This window comes from Panulirus ornatus, chromosome 23, assembly GCF_036320965.1.
Source record: "Panulirus ornatus isolate Po-2019 chromosome 23, ASM3632096v1, whole genome shotgun sequence".
In the NCBI taxonomy this organism is placed as follows: domain Eukaryota; kingdom Metazoa; phylum Arthropoda; class Malacostraca; order Decapoda; family Palinuridae; genus Panulirus; species Panulirus ornatus.
Window position 1 is genome coordinate 13013520 of NC_092246.1, and position 16852 is coordinate 13030371.

The 16852-nt window shown below is 41.0% G+C and overlaps 1 protein-coding gene across 1 annotated transcript in view; it reads right to left on the minus strand.

Moving 5' to 3' along the window:
• Nucleotides 1-16852, minus strand: part of LOC139756814 (organic cation transporter protein-like) — a 259073-nt gene that overhangs the window by 13994 nt on the left and 228227 nt on the right. The window contains exons 11-13 of the mRNA XM_071676623.1: nt 12154-12323; nt 8540-8563; nt 8176-8318 (exon numbers count right to left, since the gene is read on the minus strand). Coding sequence (XP_071532724.1) covers nt 8228-8318; nt 8540-8563; nt 12154-12323 — 285 coding nt within the window. The 3' untranslated portion in view covers nt 8176-8227. The remainder of the gene's footprint in view (nt 1-8175; nt 8319-8539; nt 8564-12153; nt 12324-16852) is intronic.

Below are 16852 nucleotides of genomic sequence, written 5' to 3' on the forward strand. Positions count from 1 at the left end.
TGGAAATGGTGAAGAGCTTGTAGATTTATGTGCTGAAAAAGGACTGATGATCGGGAATACCTGGTTTAAAAAACGAGATATACATAAGTATACGTATGTAAGTAGGAGAGATGGCCAGAGAGCGTTATTGGATTACGTGTTAATTGACAGGCGTGCGAAAGAGAGACTTTTGGATGTTAATGTGCTGAGAGGTGCAACTGGAGGGATGTCTGATCATTATCTTGTGGAGGCTAAGGTGAAGATTTGTATGGGTTTTCAGAAAAGAAGAGTGAATGTTGGGGTGAAGAGGGTGGTGAGAGTAAGTGAGCTTAGGAAGGAGACCTGTGTGAGGAAGTACCAGGAGAGACTGAGTACAGAATGGAAAAAGGTGAGAACAATGGAAGTAAGGGGAGTGGGGGAGGAATGGGATGTATTTAGGGAATCAGTGATGGATTGCGCAAAAGATGCTTGTGACATGAGAAGAGTGGGAGGTGGGTTGATTAGAAAGGGTAGTGAGTGGTGGGATGAAGAAGTAAGAGTATTAGTGAAAGAGAAGAGAGAGGCATTTGGACGATTTTTGCAGGGAAAAAATGCAATTGAGTGGGAGATGTATAAAAGAAAGAGACAGGAGGTCAAGAGAAAGGTGCAAGAGGTGAAAAAAAGGGCAAATGAGAGTTAGGGTGAGAGAGTATCATTAAATTTTAGGGAGAATAAAAAGATGTTCTGGAAGGAAGTAAATAAAGTGCGTAAGACAAGGGAGCAAATGGGAACTTCAGTGAAGGGCGCAAATGGGGAGGTGATAACAAGTAGTGGTGATGTGAGAAGGAGATGGAGTGAGTATTTTGAAGGTTTGTTGAATGTGTTTGATGATAGAGTAGCAGATATACGGTGTTTTGGTCGAGGTGGTGTGCAAAGTGAGAGGGTTAGGGAAAATGATTTAGTAAACAGAGAAGAGGTAGTAAAAGCTTTGCGGAAGATGAAAGCCGGCAAGGCAGCAGGTTTGGATGGTATTGCAGTGGAATTTATTAAAAAAGGGGGTGACTGTATTATTGACTGGTTGGTAAGGTTATTTAATGTATGTATGACTCATGGTGAGGTGCCTGAGGATTGGCGGAATGCGTGCATAGTGCCATTGTACAAAGGCAAAGGGGATAAGAGTGAGTGCTCAAATTACAGAGGTATAAGTTTGTTGAATATTCCTGGTAAATTATATGGGAAGGTATTGATTGAGAGGGTGAAGGCATGTACAGAGCATCAGACTGGGAAAGAGCAGTGTGGTTTCAGAAGTGGTAGAGGATGTGTGGATCAGGTGTTTGCTTTGAAGAATGTATGTGTGAAATACTTAGAAAAGCAAATGGATTTGTATGTAGCATTTATGTATCTGGAGAAGGCATATGATAGAGTTGATAGAGATGCTCTGTGGAAGGTATTAAGAATATATGGTGTGGGAGGCAAGTTGTTAGAAGCAGTGAAAAGTTTTTATCGAGGATGTAAGGCATGTGTACGTGTAGGAAGAGAGGAAAGTGATTGGTTCTCAGTGAATGTAGGTTTGCGGCAGGGGTGTGTGATGTCTCCATGGTTGTTTAATTTGTTTATGGATGGGGTTGTTAGGGAGGTGAATGCAAGAGTTTTGGAAAGAGAGGCAAGTATGAAGTCTGTTGTGGATGAGAGAGCTTGGGAAGTGAGTCAGTTGTTGTTCGCTAATGATACAGCGCTGGTGGCTGATTCATGTGAGAAACTGCAGAAACTGGTGACTGAGTTTGGTAAAGTGTGTGAAAGAAGAAAGTTAAGAGTAAATGTGAATAAGAGCAAGGTTATTAGGTACAGTAGGGTTGAGGGTCAAGTCAATTGGGAGGTAAGTTTGAATGGAGAAAAACTGGAGGAAGTAAAGTGTTTTAGATATCTGGGAGTGGATCTGGCAGCGGATGGAAACATGGAAGCGGAAGTGGATCATAGGGTGGGGGAGGGGGCAAAAATCCTGGGAGCCTTGAAGAATGTGTGGAAGTCGAGACCATTATCTCGGAAAGCAAAAATGGGTATGTTTGAAGGAATAGTGGTTCCAACAATGTTGTATGGTTGCGAGGCGTGGGCTATGGATAGAGTTGTGCACAGGAGGATGGATGTGCTGGAAATGAGATGTTTGAGGACACTGTGTGGTGTGAGGTGGTTTGATCGAGTAAGTAACGTAAGGGTAAGAGAGATGTGTGGAAATAAAAAGAGCGTGGTTGAGAGAGCAGAAGAGGGTGTTTTGAAATGGTTTGGGCACATGGAGAGAATGAATGAGGATAGATTGACCAAGAGGATATGTGTGTCGGAGGTGGAGGGAACGAGGAGAAGTGGGAGACCAAATTGGAGGTAGAAAGATGGAGTCAAAAAGATTTTGTGTGATCGGGGCCTGAACATGCAGGAGGGTGAAAGCAGGGCAAGGAATAGAGTGAATTGGATCGATGTGGTATACCGGGGTTGACCTGCTGTCAGTGGATTAAATCAGGGCACATGAAGCGTATGGGGTAAACCATGGAAAGCTGTGTAGGTATGTATATTTGCGTGAGTGGACGTATGTATATACATGTATATGGGGGTGGGTTGGGCCATTTCTTTCGTGTTTCCTTGCGCTTCCTCGCAAACGCGGGAGACAGCGACAAAGCAAAAAAAAAAAAAAAAATATATATATATATATATATATATATATATATATATATATATATATATATATATATATATATATATATATATATATTTTTTTTTTTTTTTTTGCTTTGTGGCTGTCTCCCACGTTTGCGAGGTAGCGCAAGGAAACAGACGAAAGAAATGGCCCAACCCACCCCCATACACATGTATATACATACGTCCACACACGCAAATATACATACTTACATAGCTTTCCATGGTTTACCGAAGACGCTTCACATGCCCTGATTCAATCCACTGACAGCACGTCAACCCCGGTATACCACATCGATCCAATTCACTCTATTACTTGCCCTCCTCTCACCCTCCTGCATGTTCAGGCCCCGATCTCACAAAATCTTTTTCACTCCATCTTTCCACCTCCAATTTGGTCTCCCACTTCTCCTCGTTACCTCCACCTCCGACACATATATCCTCTTGGTCAATCTTTCCTCACTCATTCTCTCCATGTGCCCAAACCATTTCAAAACACCCTCTTCTGCTCTCTCAACCACGCTCTTTTTATTTCCACACATCTCTCTTACCCTTACGTTACTTACTCGATCAAACCACCTCACACCACACATTGTCCTCAAACATCTCATTTCCAGCACATCCATCCTCCTGCGCACAACTCTATCCATAGCCCACGCCTCGCAACGATACAACATTGTTGGAACCACTATTCCTTCAAACATACCCATTTTTGCTTTCCGAGATAATGTTCTCGACTTCCACACATTCTTCAAGGCTCCCAGGATTTTCGCCCCCTCCCCCACCCTATGATCCACTTCCGCTTCCATGGTTCCATCCGCTGCTAGATCCACTCCCAGATATCTAAAACACTTTACTTCCTCCAGTATATATATATATATATATATATATATATATATATATATATATATATATATATATATATATATATATATATTTCATATGTATATATATGTATGTGTGTGTGTGTGTATATGTGCGTATGTATGTTTATGTGTGTGTATGTGTGTATGTATATATATATGTATATTATCCCTGGGGATAGGGGTGAAAGAATACTTCCCACGTATGCCTCGCGTGTCGTAGAAAACGACTTGAGGGGACGGGAGCGGGGGCCAGAAATCCTCCCCTCCTTGTATTAACTTTCTAAAATGGGAAACAGAAGAAGGAGTCACGCGGGGAGTGCTCATCCTTCTCGAAGGCTCAGAGTGGGGTGCCTAAATGTGTGTGGATGTAACCAAGATGTGAAAAAAGGAGAGATAGGTAGTATGTTTGAGGAAAGGAACCTGGATGTTTTGGCTCTGAGTGAAACGAAGCTCAAGGGTAAAGGGGAAGAGTGGTTTGGGAATGTCTGGGGAGTAAAGTCAGGGGTTAGTGAGAGGACAAGAGCAAGGGAAGGAGTAGCAATACTCCTGAAACAGGAGTTGTGGGAGTATGTGATAGAATGTAAGAAAGTAAATTCTCGATTAATATGGGTAAAACTGAAAGTTGATGGAGAGAGGTGGGTGATTATTGGTGCATATGCACCTGGGCACGAGAAGAACGATCATGAGAGGCAAGTGTTTTGGGAGCAGCTGAATGAGTGTGTTAGTGGTTTTGATGCACGAGACCGGGTTATAGTGATGGGTGATTTGAATGCAAAGGTGAGTAATGTGGCAGTTGAGGGAATAATTGGTATACATGGGGTGTTCAGTGTTGTAAATGGAAATGGTGAAGAGCTTGTAGATTTATGTGCTGAAAAAGGACTGATGATCGGGAATACCTGGTTTAAAAAACGAGATATACATAAGTATACGTATGTAAGTAGGAGAGATGGCCAAAGAGCGTTATTGGATTACGTGTTAATTGACAGGCGTGCGAAAGAGAGACTTTTGGATGTTAATGTGCTGAGAGGTGCAACTGGAGGGATGTCTGATCATTATCTTCTGGAGGCTAAGGTGAAGATTTGTATGGGTTTTCAGAAAAGAAGAGTGAATGTTGGGGTGAAGAGGGTGGTGAGAGTAAGTGAGCTTGGGAAGGAGACCTGTGTGAGGAAGTACCAGGAGAGACTGAGTACAGAATGGAAAAAGGTGAGAACAATGGAAGTAAGGGGAGTGGGGGAGGAATGGGATGTATTTAGGGAATCAGTGATGGATTGCGCAAAAGATGCTTGTGACATGAGAAGAGTGGGAGGTGGGTTGATTAGAAAGGGTAGTGAGTGGTGGGATGAAGAAGTAAGAGTATTAGTGAAAGAGAAGAGAGAGGCATTTGGACGATTTTTGCAGGGAAAAAATGCAATTGAGTGGGAGATGTATAAAAGAAAGAGACAGGAGGTCAAGAGAAAGGTGCAAGAGGTGAAAAAAAGGGCAAATGAGAGTTAGGGTGAGAGAGTATCATTAAATTTTAGGGAGAATAAAAAGATGTTCTGGAAGGAAGTAAATAAAGTGCGTAAGACAAGGGAGCAAATGGGAACTTCAGTGAAGGGCGCAAATGGGGAGGTGATAACAAGTAGTGGTGATGTGAGAAGGAGATGGAGTGAGTATTTTGAAGGTTTGTTGAATGTGTTTGATGATAGAGTGGCAGATATAGGGTGTTTTGGTCGAGGTGGTGTGCAAAGTGAGAGGGTTAGGGAAAATGATTTGGTAAACAGAGAAGAGGTAGTGAAAGCTTTGCGGAAGATGAAAGCCGGCAAGGCAGCAGGTTTGGATGGTATTGCAGTGGAATTTATTAGAAAAGGGGGTGACTGTATTGTTGACTGGTTGGTAAGGTTATTTAATGTATGTATGACTCATGGTGAGGTGCCTGAGGATTGGCGGAATGCGTGCATAGTGCCATTGTACAAAGGCAAAGGGGTTAAGAGTGAGTGCTCAAATTACAGAGGTATAAGTTTGTTGAGTATTCCTGGTAAATTATATGGGAGGGTATTGATTGAGAGGGTGAAGGCATGTACAGAGCATCAGATTGGGGAAGAGCAGTGTGGTTTCAGAAGTGGTAGAGGATGTGTGGATCAGGTGTTTGCTTTGAAGAATGTATGTGAGAAATACTTAGAAAAGCAAATGGATTTGTATGTAGCATTTATGGATCTGGAGAAGGCATATGATAGAGTTGATAGAGATGCTCTGTGGAAGGTATTAAGAATATATGGTGTGGGAGGAAAGTTGTTAGAAGCAGTGAAAAGTTTTTATCGAGGATGTAAGGCATGTGTACGTGTAGGAAGAGAGGAAAGTGATTGGTTCTCAGTGAATGTAGGTTTGCGGCAGGGGTGTGTGATGTCTCCATGGTTGTTTAATTTGTTTATGGATGGGGTTGTTAGGGAGGTAAATGCAAGAGTTTTGGAAAGAGGGGCAAGTATGAAGTCTGTTGGGGATGAGAGAGCTTGGGAAGTGAGTCAGTTGTTGTTCGCTGATGATACAGCGCTGGTGGCTGATTCATGTGAGAAACTGCAGAAGCTGGTGACTGAGTTTGGTAAAGTGTGTGGAAGAAGAAAGTTAAGAGTAAATGTGAATAAGAGCAAGGTTATTAGGTACAGTAGGGTTGAGGGTCAAGTCAATTGGGAGGTGAGTTTGAATGGAGAAAAACTGGAGGAAGTGAAGTGTTTTAGATATCTGGGAGTGGATCTGGCAGCGGATGGAACCATGGAAGCGGAAGTGGATCATAGGGTGGGGGAGGGGGCGAAAATTCTGGGGGCCTTGAAGAATGTGTGGAAGTCGAGAACATTATCTCGGAAAGCAAAAATGGGTATGTTTGAAGGAATAGTGGTTCCAACAATGTTGTATGGTTGCGAGGCGTGGGCTATGGATAGAGTTGTGCGCAGGAGGATGGATGTGCTGGAAATGAGATGTTTGAGGACAATGTGTAGTGTGAGGTGGTTTGATCGAGTGAGTAACGTAAGGGTAAGAGAGATGTGTGGAAATAAAAAGAGCGTAGTTGAGAGAGCAGAAGAGGGTGTTTTGAAGTGGTTTGGGCACATGGAGAGGATGAGTGAGGAAAGATTGACCAAGAGGATATATGTGTCGGAGGTGGAGGGAACGAGGAAGAGGGAGACCAAATTGGAGGTGGAAAGATGGAGTGAAAAAGATTTTGTGTGATCGGGGCCTGAACATGCAGGAGGGTGAAAGGAGGGCAAGGAATAGAGTGAATTGGAGCGATGTGGTATACCGGGGTTGACGTGCTGTCAGTGGATTGAATCAAGGCATGTGAAGCGTCTGGGGTAAACCATGGAAAGCTGTGTAGGTATGTATATTTGCGTGTGTGGACGTATGTATATACATGTGTATGGGGGGGGGTTGGGCCATTTCTTTCGTCTGTTTCCTTGCGCTACCTCGCAAACGCGGGAGACAGCGACAAAGTATAATAATATAAAAAAAAATATATATATATATATATATATATATATATATATATATATATATATATATATATATATATATATATATATAGGCACGCCACTGATTTTCCGGCACTCTGGGTTCCAACGCCCTGTCAAATTAGCCATATTGCCGGACCAACCGTGGTCACGTTATAATAATTCATCAATACACCTTTAACCCACCAATTATACACCTCTCATGTGTCTAAAGTATACCATGGACCGCTAGAAATCTAAATTAAACAAATTAAATGTAATTTAAATGAATAAATGAAATACATTATACACTGCTCAGGACTGAGGTGCTCGTCAGCTACGAGTTTCACAAATTCGTCCACATACTTGGCAGCTCCTTCGTGGTTTGCAGACCACTTTTCTCCGCTTCTTGAATCTTTGAATCCATCCTTCACTATAGTCATGCTCATATTGTATTTTTTGTTCTTTATGGAAGAACTTAGCCTGGTCCACTGACAAGTCTACTCCATAACTCCGATGCTGTCGAAACCATTGCATCATCACTCGATCATGCTCAGTACTCTTACCATCTTTCATAGTTTTTCTAATCGTCATTTGCTTCTTAGAATCGCTGTCTGCATAGAATTTCAATATTTTCTCCCTTTGCTTCTTTATAACAGTTAAACAGTTGATGAACCAATACTGAAGACGTCACACAGGTTATGCACCGAAATGCTACGGTCCAGTTTTTTCAACAGTTCTACTTTATCTTGGATCGATATGGACTGGTGTTTACGTATGACACCACGACTGACACTCTCATGTCTTAGATGCCATAGCTAGGGTTAAATTTATGCAAAATAATCTAAGAATTTCACAGAATTGAGGTATCACCATCAACAAGTGCAGAGTAAAGAATGTAAATAAGCGCGCCCTACACACAACGCCATCTGTGGCCGCCCAGTACACTAGCCTGGTGGCCGCGGTAATTTCGAGTTCCCTCGTATAATTTTGTCTGGACTAAAGGAGGTGCCAACCATCAGTTGCCGGAAAATCGATGGCGAATATGTATAATATGTATATATCACTTGGTGTTGTAATAATGCAAGTGACATGACACCATAAACGCTCGCTGTGTGTGATGCATATATTCTGGAGATTTTCACTAGAAAAGACATTATTACTCTCGGTTTTGTGTAAGTTATACATTCATATTTTCACACACTTACGTGAAACTATGACTCTGCCCCTCTAGTTGGTCACGGCCTTGAGTTCTCAGGGTCAACATGGAGAGGGGGTCAAAGATTTATTCGCAGACTTCGGTGAAGAAGGACTCGTTGAGGACTCGACGGAGTGGGGCTTTAGTTGAACACTGCTTGAGATAGTGATTAAAAGGCATGTACCAGATCAACATTGAACATTATTATAATTTTATATGTAACAGACTAACTAACGCAAGTTATTGTTATATTTCCCATGAGGGTGAGGAAGGGCATCAGAGGAAAAATCCATCTCATTTCTAGTTACATTTTTCCAAATCTTTTGACAAAATAAAAGAACATGATCATGTCAACCAACGGATAAGATACTCACAGATATGGATCCGTTTTTGGCCTGCTGTGAATGTAAGAGAAAAGTATGTCAGTTTGATAAGAAATTCAGTGTCCTGATAATGTTTGTCTTTAAGTATTCTAAACTTGTTCAGTAGTTTACTGGTATAATGATGTTTTAAGATTTGGAAAATGCATTGCGCTATTTCAAGAAATAATTGATTAAATTCTACATTACAAATGAAAGTCATGGACAGAAGTCCACACTGAGGCAAGGCCCAAATTGAAATATAGAGAGGATTATGAAAGGGAAAAAGAATAAACAAGGAAAAGTATTTATGAATTTTGGGGAAGTGAAAAACCTGTCTTTTAAAATGTTCTAGATTATAGTTATTAAGAAAGACATGAAAAAGTAGAATGTTCCAAAGTTTCAAGGTGTAGAGAAAGAAACATTTATCAAAATGGATCACCTTCAAATTGCAATGGCTACTCAGTGTGACGCAACAGCTTGCCAAGTATTGCATGGTCAAGCTAGTGGTGGGGGCGCACAAGTAGCCAGCTCTCGGGAGCAAAAACCAAAGAATAGGGAAAACCAAAGAAGAGGGAAAGTGAACCAACAGTGCGGCATATGGCAAAAGGGTCAACTTTGGAAGTTATCCTGGGACAGTCTATATCTCGGACTGCTTTCGTCTCAACTCTGTCAAGTAAGGCTGCAGAGCTAAAGCCACCTTAGATTGTGCGAGCAGTGCTCCATATAAGGATGAATCACTCCCTTGTATCACGGAGCATTTGATCGAAAGAAAAGAAATTTTGACATCTAAATAAGACACTCAGTTTCTTGGAGGCAAACTTAGCTATTTCTGTAATGTATGGTATGTTACAGTAATACCAAGTATGTTCACTGGGTCAAGAGGTGGAATTACAGAATAGTCAAAGGAGAGACGAGAGTTGTGAGGAGTTTCCAACTGAAAGATGGGTAGAAATTTGGTCTCGGAGGCATTAAACTAGGTCAGGTTTCCTCTATCCACTGAGATATCCTGTCCAAGTTTGAGTAATGAGGTAGTTCTGGTGAGACGAGATACAGACTGTGTGAGAGAAGGAGAGCAGAACTGAAGGATGTGTTAGGATGCAGCATTGTCATCAGCATGTGAGTGCATTTGGTTATTTCTGGAAGAGAGGAAATCTTTGATAAAAAGAAGAAAAGGCGTAGAGGAGATTACAGAACCATGAGGGACACAGTTGTTGATGGAGACTAGGGGAATAAGCTAATCCATCAAAAACCAAGGAAATAAATCAGCTAGAAAGGGAACAAAGTGAGAGAGGGAAGCCAAAAGAGAGTAGCTTAGATCAGTATTTAAGTAAGGGTCTTCTTTTACCAAACAGATATGAGAAATTCATATCGTGAAATTTATATCATATTAGGTTTTCCTCAATGCCAGAAGAAGCCATCGAAGATTTTTTGGTTGATGGATGTAGTTAGCTTAATGTAGGCAGCCTTAACGACCCTGATGAAGCAGGAGTGTTGGAAAGTCTAAAAGAGTGGAAGGAAGTAAGCTCCAGAGTGATGTGTGTGAAAATTAAATGGATTGCAAGAGATGAATGATTATTAGTGCTTACGCACCTGGTCATTAGAGAAAAAATCATGTGGAGCAAGTGTTCTGGGAGCAGCTGAGTGAGTGTGTCAGTAGTTTTGATGCCAGAGATTGGGTATCGGTGATGGGTGATTGAAATACGAAGGTGAATAAGGAGGCAGTTGGGCGTACAAATGGAGGCACTGGGTATTCAGAAATGTGAATGAAAATGGTGAACAGCTTGCATGTGCTGAGAATGGGCTGATGGTTGGGATTGCCTGGTTTAGGAAAATGGAGGTACATAAGTATATGTGTGTAAGCAGGAAAGATGGTCAGCAGGCATTATGTGATTACATACTACTTGACAGGCGTGCAAAAGAGAGACTCCTGGACTTGAATGTGCTGAGATGGACAGTAGGTGGGATATTTGATCATTACCTGGTGGAGGAGAGAATGAAGATTTGTAGAGATTTTCAGAAGAGAGGAAATGGGGACAGGTCTATGGAACCTGGATATGGATAGGAGCTGTGCTTCGGAGCATTACACATGACAGCTAAAGAATAGATGGGAGCAGATTGTGGCCTTTCTTTGTGTGTTCCTGGTGCTCCCTCGCTAACATGGGAAATGGCAATAATACGATATGACATGATATATATATATATATATATATATATATATATATATATATATATATATATATATATATATATATATGTATATATTAACTTTCTAAAAGGGGAAACAGAAGGAGTCACGCGGGGAGTGCTCATCCTCCTCGAAGGCTCAGATTGGGGTGTCTAAATGTGTGTGGATGTAACCAAGATAAGAAAAATGGGGAGATAGGTGGTATATTTGAGGAAAGGAACCTGGATGTTTTGGCTCTGAGTGAAACGAAACTCAAGGGTAAAGGGGTAGAGTGGTTTGTGAATGTCTTAGGAGTAAAGCCAAGGGTTAGTGAGAGGCAAAGAGCAAGGGAAGGAGTAGCACTACTTCTGAAACATGAGTGGTGAGAGTATGTAACAGAGTGTAAGAAAGTAAACACCCATCTCTCTCCATCAACATTCAGTTTTACCCTTATCAATCTAGAGTTTACTTTCTTACTTTTGTTACGATATGCTGCATTGTCCATATCTCTGATAAGCGCTGGAGGTCATCACACACCCGAATGTCCTTTGTTTCCATCAAATATTATTTGTTATTATGCGAATCTGGCTTTTCATGTACACATGTGGAATAGCTGCTCCACACGACCTGTCATCCAAGTAATTTGTCAATCTAATGAAGGAGCATCTCTTTTTTAATACTTAAATGCCACCCCCCCCCTTTACTCACTTCTGGCGACCAACCTCCTATCAAATGATTTTTTTGCAGTCCAAAAACACAATGTTCGACCATCTTTTTTTTTTTTTAGTTTAAAGGTGTTCAGTCCATTAAGCAGGTCCAGGTGATTCGTAATACAATTTCCTCTATATCTCTCTCAAACATTCTTTCACTTGGTTCATGTGATGTTTCATGGTGATGTAATTAACCATAAGTTAAAGATCACAGACAAACTGAAGTTGCTTACACATCTGTGATGACTGAAGATTCGTTCTGAGATGTCTTTATCCCATGAATTATCTGATATAACCCCCTTTTTTCTCTCTCTCTCTGTCTCCCTTGCGATAACATGTCATTTCTGTTTCATTTTGTGAACACTGTGTTAATCTCTCTTACTACACATGTACTAGTATTTCAGGATATAACCTTTCTATATTAATATCTTTGCATTTATCATATCAACGTGGCTAAATTCCTTATCCATGCTTTAATTTAATTGTGTATCCCTTAAACCCTCTAAAACACAATGAATTAAGAAAATCTGTTTTAGGAAAAAATATTTCCACAACACCAAAGATGCAACTTAGATAGATCATTCAGTGCTTGCCATCTTACTGAAATGGTTTTAAGAATGTCATTGAGGTCTTTCCTCATAAATGAAAATCTATTTTTCCTCAAGTTCTTCTCGTTGAATATACTCAATCTTGCTTTCTTTATATTTTTTTCTTTGTTTTGCATGAAGTGTGCATTGATCAGTGTTCCTTACCTGAAGCAGGGGTTGTAGCAGAATCCTTGGTCACCGAAGAAGGTTTCACCGTCATGTAAAGTGTCAGGCAGGTTCTGGTTCAATGTCTCAGGCAACAGGATACACACGAGACCACCAGCTACAGTGACAATGCCCAGGATGACGTATGGGAGGAAGTGGCCAAACTTTGACTATAGGAAAAGAATGACAGTGTCATGGCTTGGACTAAGAAGAAAGTGATAAACTTAGAATAAAAAGAATGATTTAGACATAATTGGTTATTGTTCTCTTGTACTGGGCAGGTGAACATTTTCTTCCAGGTGCTGTGTATCTGCAAGAAAGAAACATGAAAGTCCTTTTCGAGACCAGGTCTTCAGTGAGAAAGGAGATACATGAAACGGAGAAAAAAGAAAAGAAAACTTAGTTTTAAGAAGTTGAAAGATTTGCCTTTGAAAAGGGGACAGGTAGTAGTTGTCACAATATGTGATAACATAAAGTGTCTTGAAGCTTAGCAGCAAAGAGAAAAATATGTTAGCGGAACCTCGATTTGGACCATGGCCACATATGAATTATGTGTTGCAGTAGCTTCCCGAGTACCGTGTGGCCTAGCTAAAACTGGAGGAAGGCAAGCACCCAGCTTTCGGGAGCAGAAACAGAAATGATATCTAAAGAACTGAGAAAGAAGATCAACAACATGATCTAAAGAAAGTTGATTGAGTTCTTAGGTCAGACTGGGAAAGTTGATAATTAGATTGCTTTAGACTCAACTCTGTCGAGTACGTACAACCCAAATGTGAGAACAGTACTATAATCAATAAAAGAACTATTTTGTTCTAATAAGTACAATGATACCAAATAATACCAAATATGTTTACTGTGTGAAGTGTTGGAAACAGAGGAGGTAGGAAGGCTCTGAGGAGGTTTAAGATATAAAAAAGAAACGAACTGGGTTTAAGGAATATTAGAATTGTATAAGTTACAGCTTCTCCACTGAGAAATTGGAGTGATTTTTTGAATTTATAAAAGTAGTTGAGGCGGGAAGAGGCGTTAAATGAGCAAGAGAAAATGAAAGAGATTTGAGGAAACTGTGAGAATGTATTTGAGTGATCAGTGCATGAATGGATCTGGTTTTATGATGAAGAAAGAGAATCGCTCATAAGACGTAGGGTGAAGATAGGAGACAGGATGGAACCCTGAGAAACACCATCACATTATCATGAGGTTATAATCTCTAAGCTGTGTCATTCTAGGCTTGACTACACAGAGGTAGGCTAAGGTCGTAGCTTCATTGTTTGAATGTTTTTTCTTTTCTTTTTACCCTCCTGTGCACTACATAGATCTCCCCCATTTTTCTGTACCACAACCAGCCTCTATTGCTCCTATGGCCTATAAGGTCGGCGCTGAACCAAACTTGACTTCAGCAGCAGCGTATAATCCATTGATGCACTTCCTTCATTACATGACCCTTACTCCCTGCATGCCCCTAATATTCCCTCCCCAGACCTCTGACCCCCCACATGCACGCCACCATAACCCCGTCCCTGACACCATTCTTTAGTCCGCACCCCTTCAAACCCCTCCCCTCTCATGATCCCATGCACGGCCCTCACTTCATCCGACCTCCACCCCTTCAACATTTCTCCCCTCCACCGAGCTTTCCACCCCGTGTTCGACCCTACCACAGCACGACTCTCCCTTCCCTCAAGCCCGTTCCAGCAAGGCCCGCCCTTTCCCGATCCTCCCCCCCCCCCCCTCCATTTTTTTGATGGAATGGTTAAAAGAAGGAAAGATGTGGGACAGGGGAGGATATAGTTTGAAATGGAAGGGAAGACTGGTGTACAGGTGTGTGGCGCAAGTTTTATGATGCATGTGGGTGATTATCTGGAAGCGTGTTTTTAGTCTCATCTATATACACCCTCGGCAGGCTGGGGGTGTGTATGTATGCGTTGTATTCTTGGTTTTGTGGAGGAGATTCGCTAAGTTAAGCTAAACATTCTTTACTGTGAACAATGATGGGTGACTGGAGTCTCCGTGAGTGATTTGAGTCTTTGGGGAGAAACAAGGGTGTTCCATGACTATAGCGTTGTCGAGATCTGGGATCTGTCTGTAATCTGTACCATGGTTGTCTTCAAGTCTTCGCTGCCATACCCTCTAGGCTGTTTATCTTAGGTATGAGCCTACTAGATTGAGTCCATCCTGGCAGGCTTGATCATCCGTACCTACAAAATCAAACTGAACTTTATGTTTACTTGATCTCGAGAATTTAGATATGCTGGAGACTTTTGCCCAATGCTGATTTCTTTCTATATCATATCTTTTTAAGTGTTCCAGTTCATAGTCCTGTAGGGATCTGATGTTCTTCAGAATGATGGATCTACGAGAGTGGATGTCTGGAGGACATTAGACTGTAAATCCCACTTTATCCAGTGCTTGAACGAATCATCTACTTCCCCCTCTATCCATTCTTCCGCTGCGTCTTTCAATGACTTTACAAAACTCGTTAGAGCGAAACTTCGTCGTTATCAATAAAGGAATCCTCCCCAACAAGAGCGTTTCTAAAAAGAAAAAGAGAGAAAAAAACGAAAAAGATAGTATTAGAAAAGCTGAAGAATAAAAGCTTATCTTCACCTAAAAAAAAAGATGTTAAAGAAGCTTGGAGAAACCGAGGAAATAAAATGCGAGGTTGCAGTGATATGAAGGTGTTTTAAGAAGTACAAGGCACTATTTGCATAGGTTGTGGAGAGAAAGATATCATGGTATAGTGGTAGAAAGATATAAGAAAGTTAACGAGAAAAATAGAGAGTTAGGCAGAAGTTGAAACTGTCAGAAAGCAGCGAAAAGCAAATGGTGGTGTAGAATAGATAAATCAAAGAGATGATAAATGTGACTAAAAGAAAGGTAAATGAGGATCCGAAGGGAACGATGAAAAAGGATTCAAATTAGGAAAAACAAACTATCCTAGAAATAGGTACACACCGAAGTAGAACAGAGCTATCTATGAGGAGCGGGAGTGTATGAGACAAGTTTGAGAGAATGATGGTGACGATGGATGAAGTTTTTAAGAGACAGAGAGACATAGACTGATAGTGACGAGGATTGGTGTTTTTAAGACAGAGAGAGAACATAGACTGACAATGACAAGGATTGATGCTTTTAAGAGACAGAGAGAACACAGACTGATAGTGACGAGGATTGATGTGTTTTAGAGAGAGAGAGAGAACATAGACTGACAGTGACGAGGATTGATGTTTTTAAGACAGAGAGAGAACATAGATTGACAGTGACGAGGATTGATGTTTTTAAGAGAGAGAGACAACATAACATGTGATAGTGACGAAGGAGAGAGAGAGAGAGAGAGAGAGAGAGAGAGAGAGAGAGAGAGAGAGAGAGAGAGAGAGAGAGAGAGAGAGAGAGAGAGAGAGAGAGAGAGAGAGAGAGAGAGAGAACACTGAATGACAGTGACAAAGGATGAAATTTAAAGAGAAAAAGAGAGAACAGAATGACAGCGACAAATGTTTATGTCTCTAAGAGACAGAGACAGCATAGAATGATAGTACGAAAGTTTACTTCTCTAAGAAAAAGCAAGTGCCCTGGAAATGGCAGTGAAAGAGACGTGACTCTTGGTACACCAGGATTAGAAAGATAAGACATAAGAATAACAGGAAGCAACATTACAAAGTTGCGTAGGAAAGGACTTAAAAGAAGGAATCAAGCTTTAGCTAAGAAAAGCTATGGGTGCAGATGAAACGATGGATGAGATGGTTATGCGCTGAGGTAAAGCTGCTGAGGAATGGATCTGGAGCTAAGTACAAAAATACCTGCAGGATAGTGATGGGATCGTCTCCGAACCTCGTCTGCTGAAGAGCAAGGCCGGGTTAAGAAAGCAGAAGGGTAGTCAGACAGATCTTAGTACAATGACAAGCTATGGAGAAGGCTCTAATTTTCAGAAAATAAGAATGAGCATTGCACGGTTTTATAGGATGAAAAATATGATTTGGAATACGATACAATATACGATAAACTGAGTAGTTTTGACTGTGGTGCACGTGGAAGACTTTTGAACGCCGTTAGGAGCATATATGAAAAAAAAGTAGTGCATATGTGAGGGAATGTGGTGGTATGAGGAAGCAGTTTGAAAATAACAATTATGGGTTTGTGTCATGGCTGTTTGAAGTCATTGTGATTATCTGACATTCTTTTTTTATTTCTTTTTTGTAGTTTGAGCAGTGCTTGAGATGAGGGTGCAAGGCTGGTTGATTGTGGTGCACTTACGGAGAAAGAGAATGGAAGATGCACAGTCAATGATGATGCTAAAACAGATGGAGGACTGAATCTAGAATGATGAGCCGCTTCGATGATGTACGTACGATGGTGAAAGTGAATAAAAAGATACGGCTTTAATTTTTGAAAGAAATGGGTGATCACGGCTTAACACCAGGTGTGTATGATGAAGAACTGAAATCCATGGATGATTTTATCTTTTGTTACTGGGAATAGATTTAACAGCGATGGTAATGGAAAAAAGTGACATTGAGAAGAGTCATGAAGGGAGAAAAATTGAAGGTGCAGTTCATTCCTCAATGAATAAAAGAACAGTGAATGTTTCAGCCATGTATATACAGGTTAGGATCTATGAAAAATAAGGGTAGGAGAGATGAGTAACTTGCATATCATACTTGACATAAGGAAGAGAGATAGAGTGAAGAATGCATATGTGAGG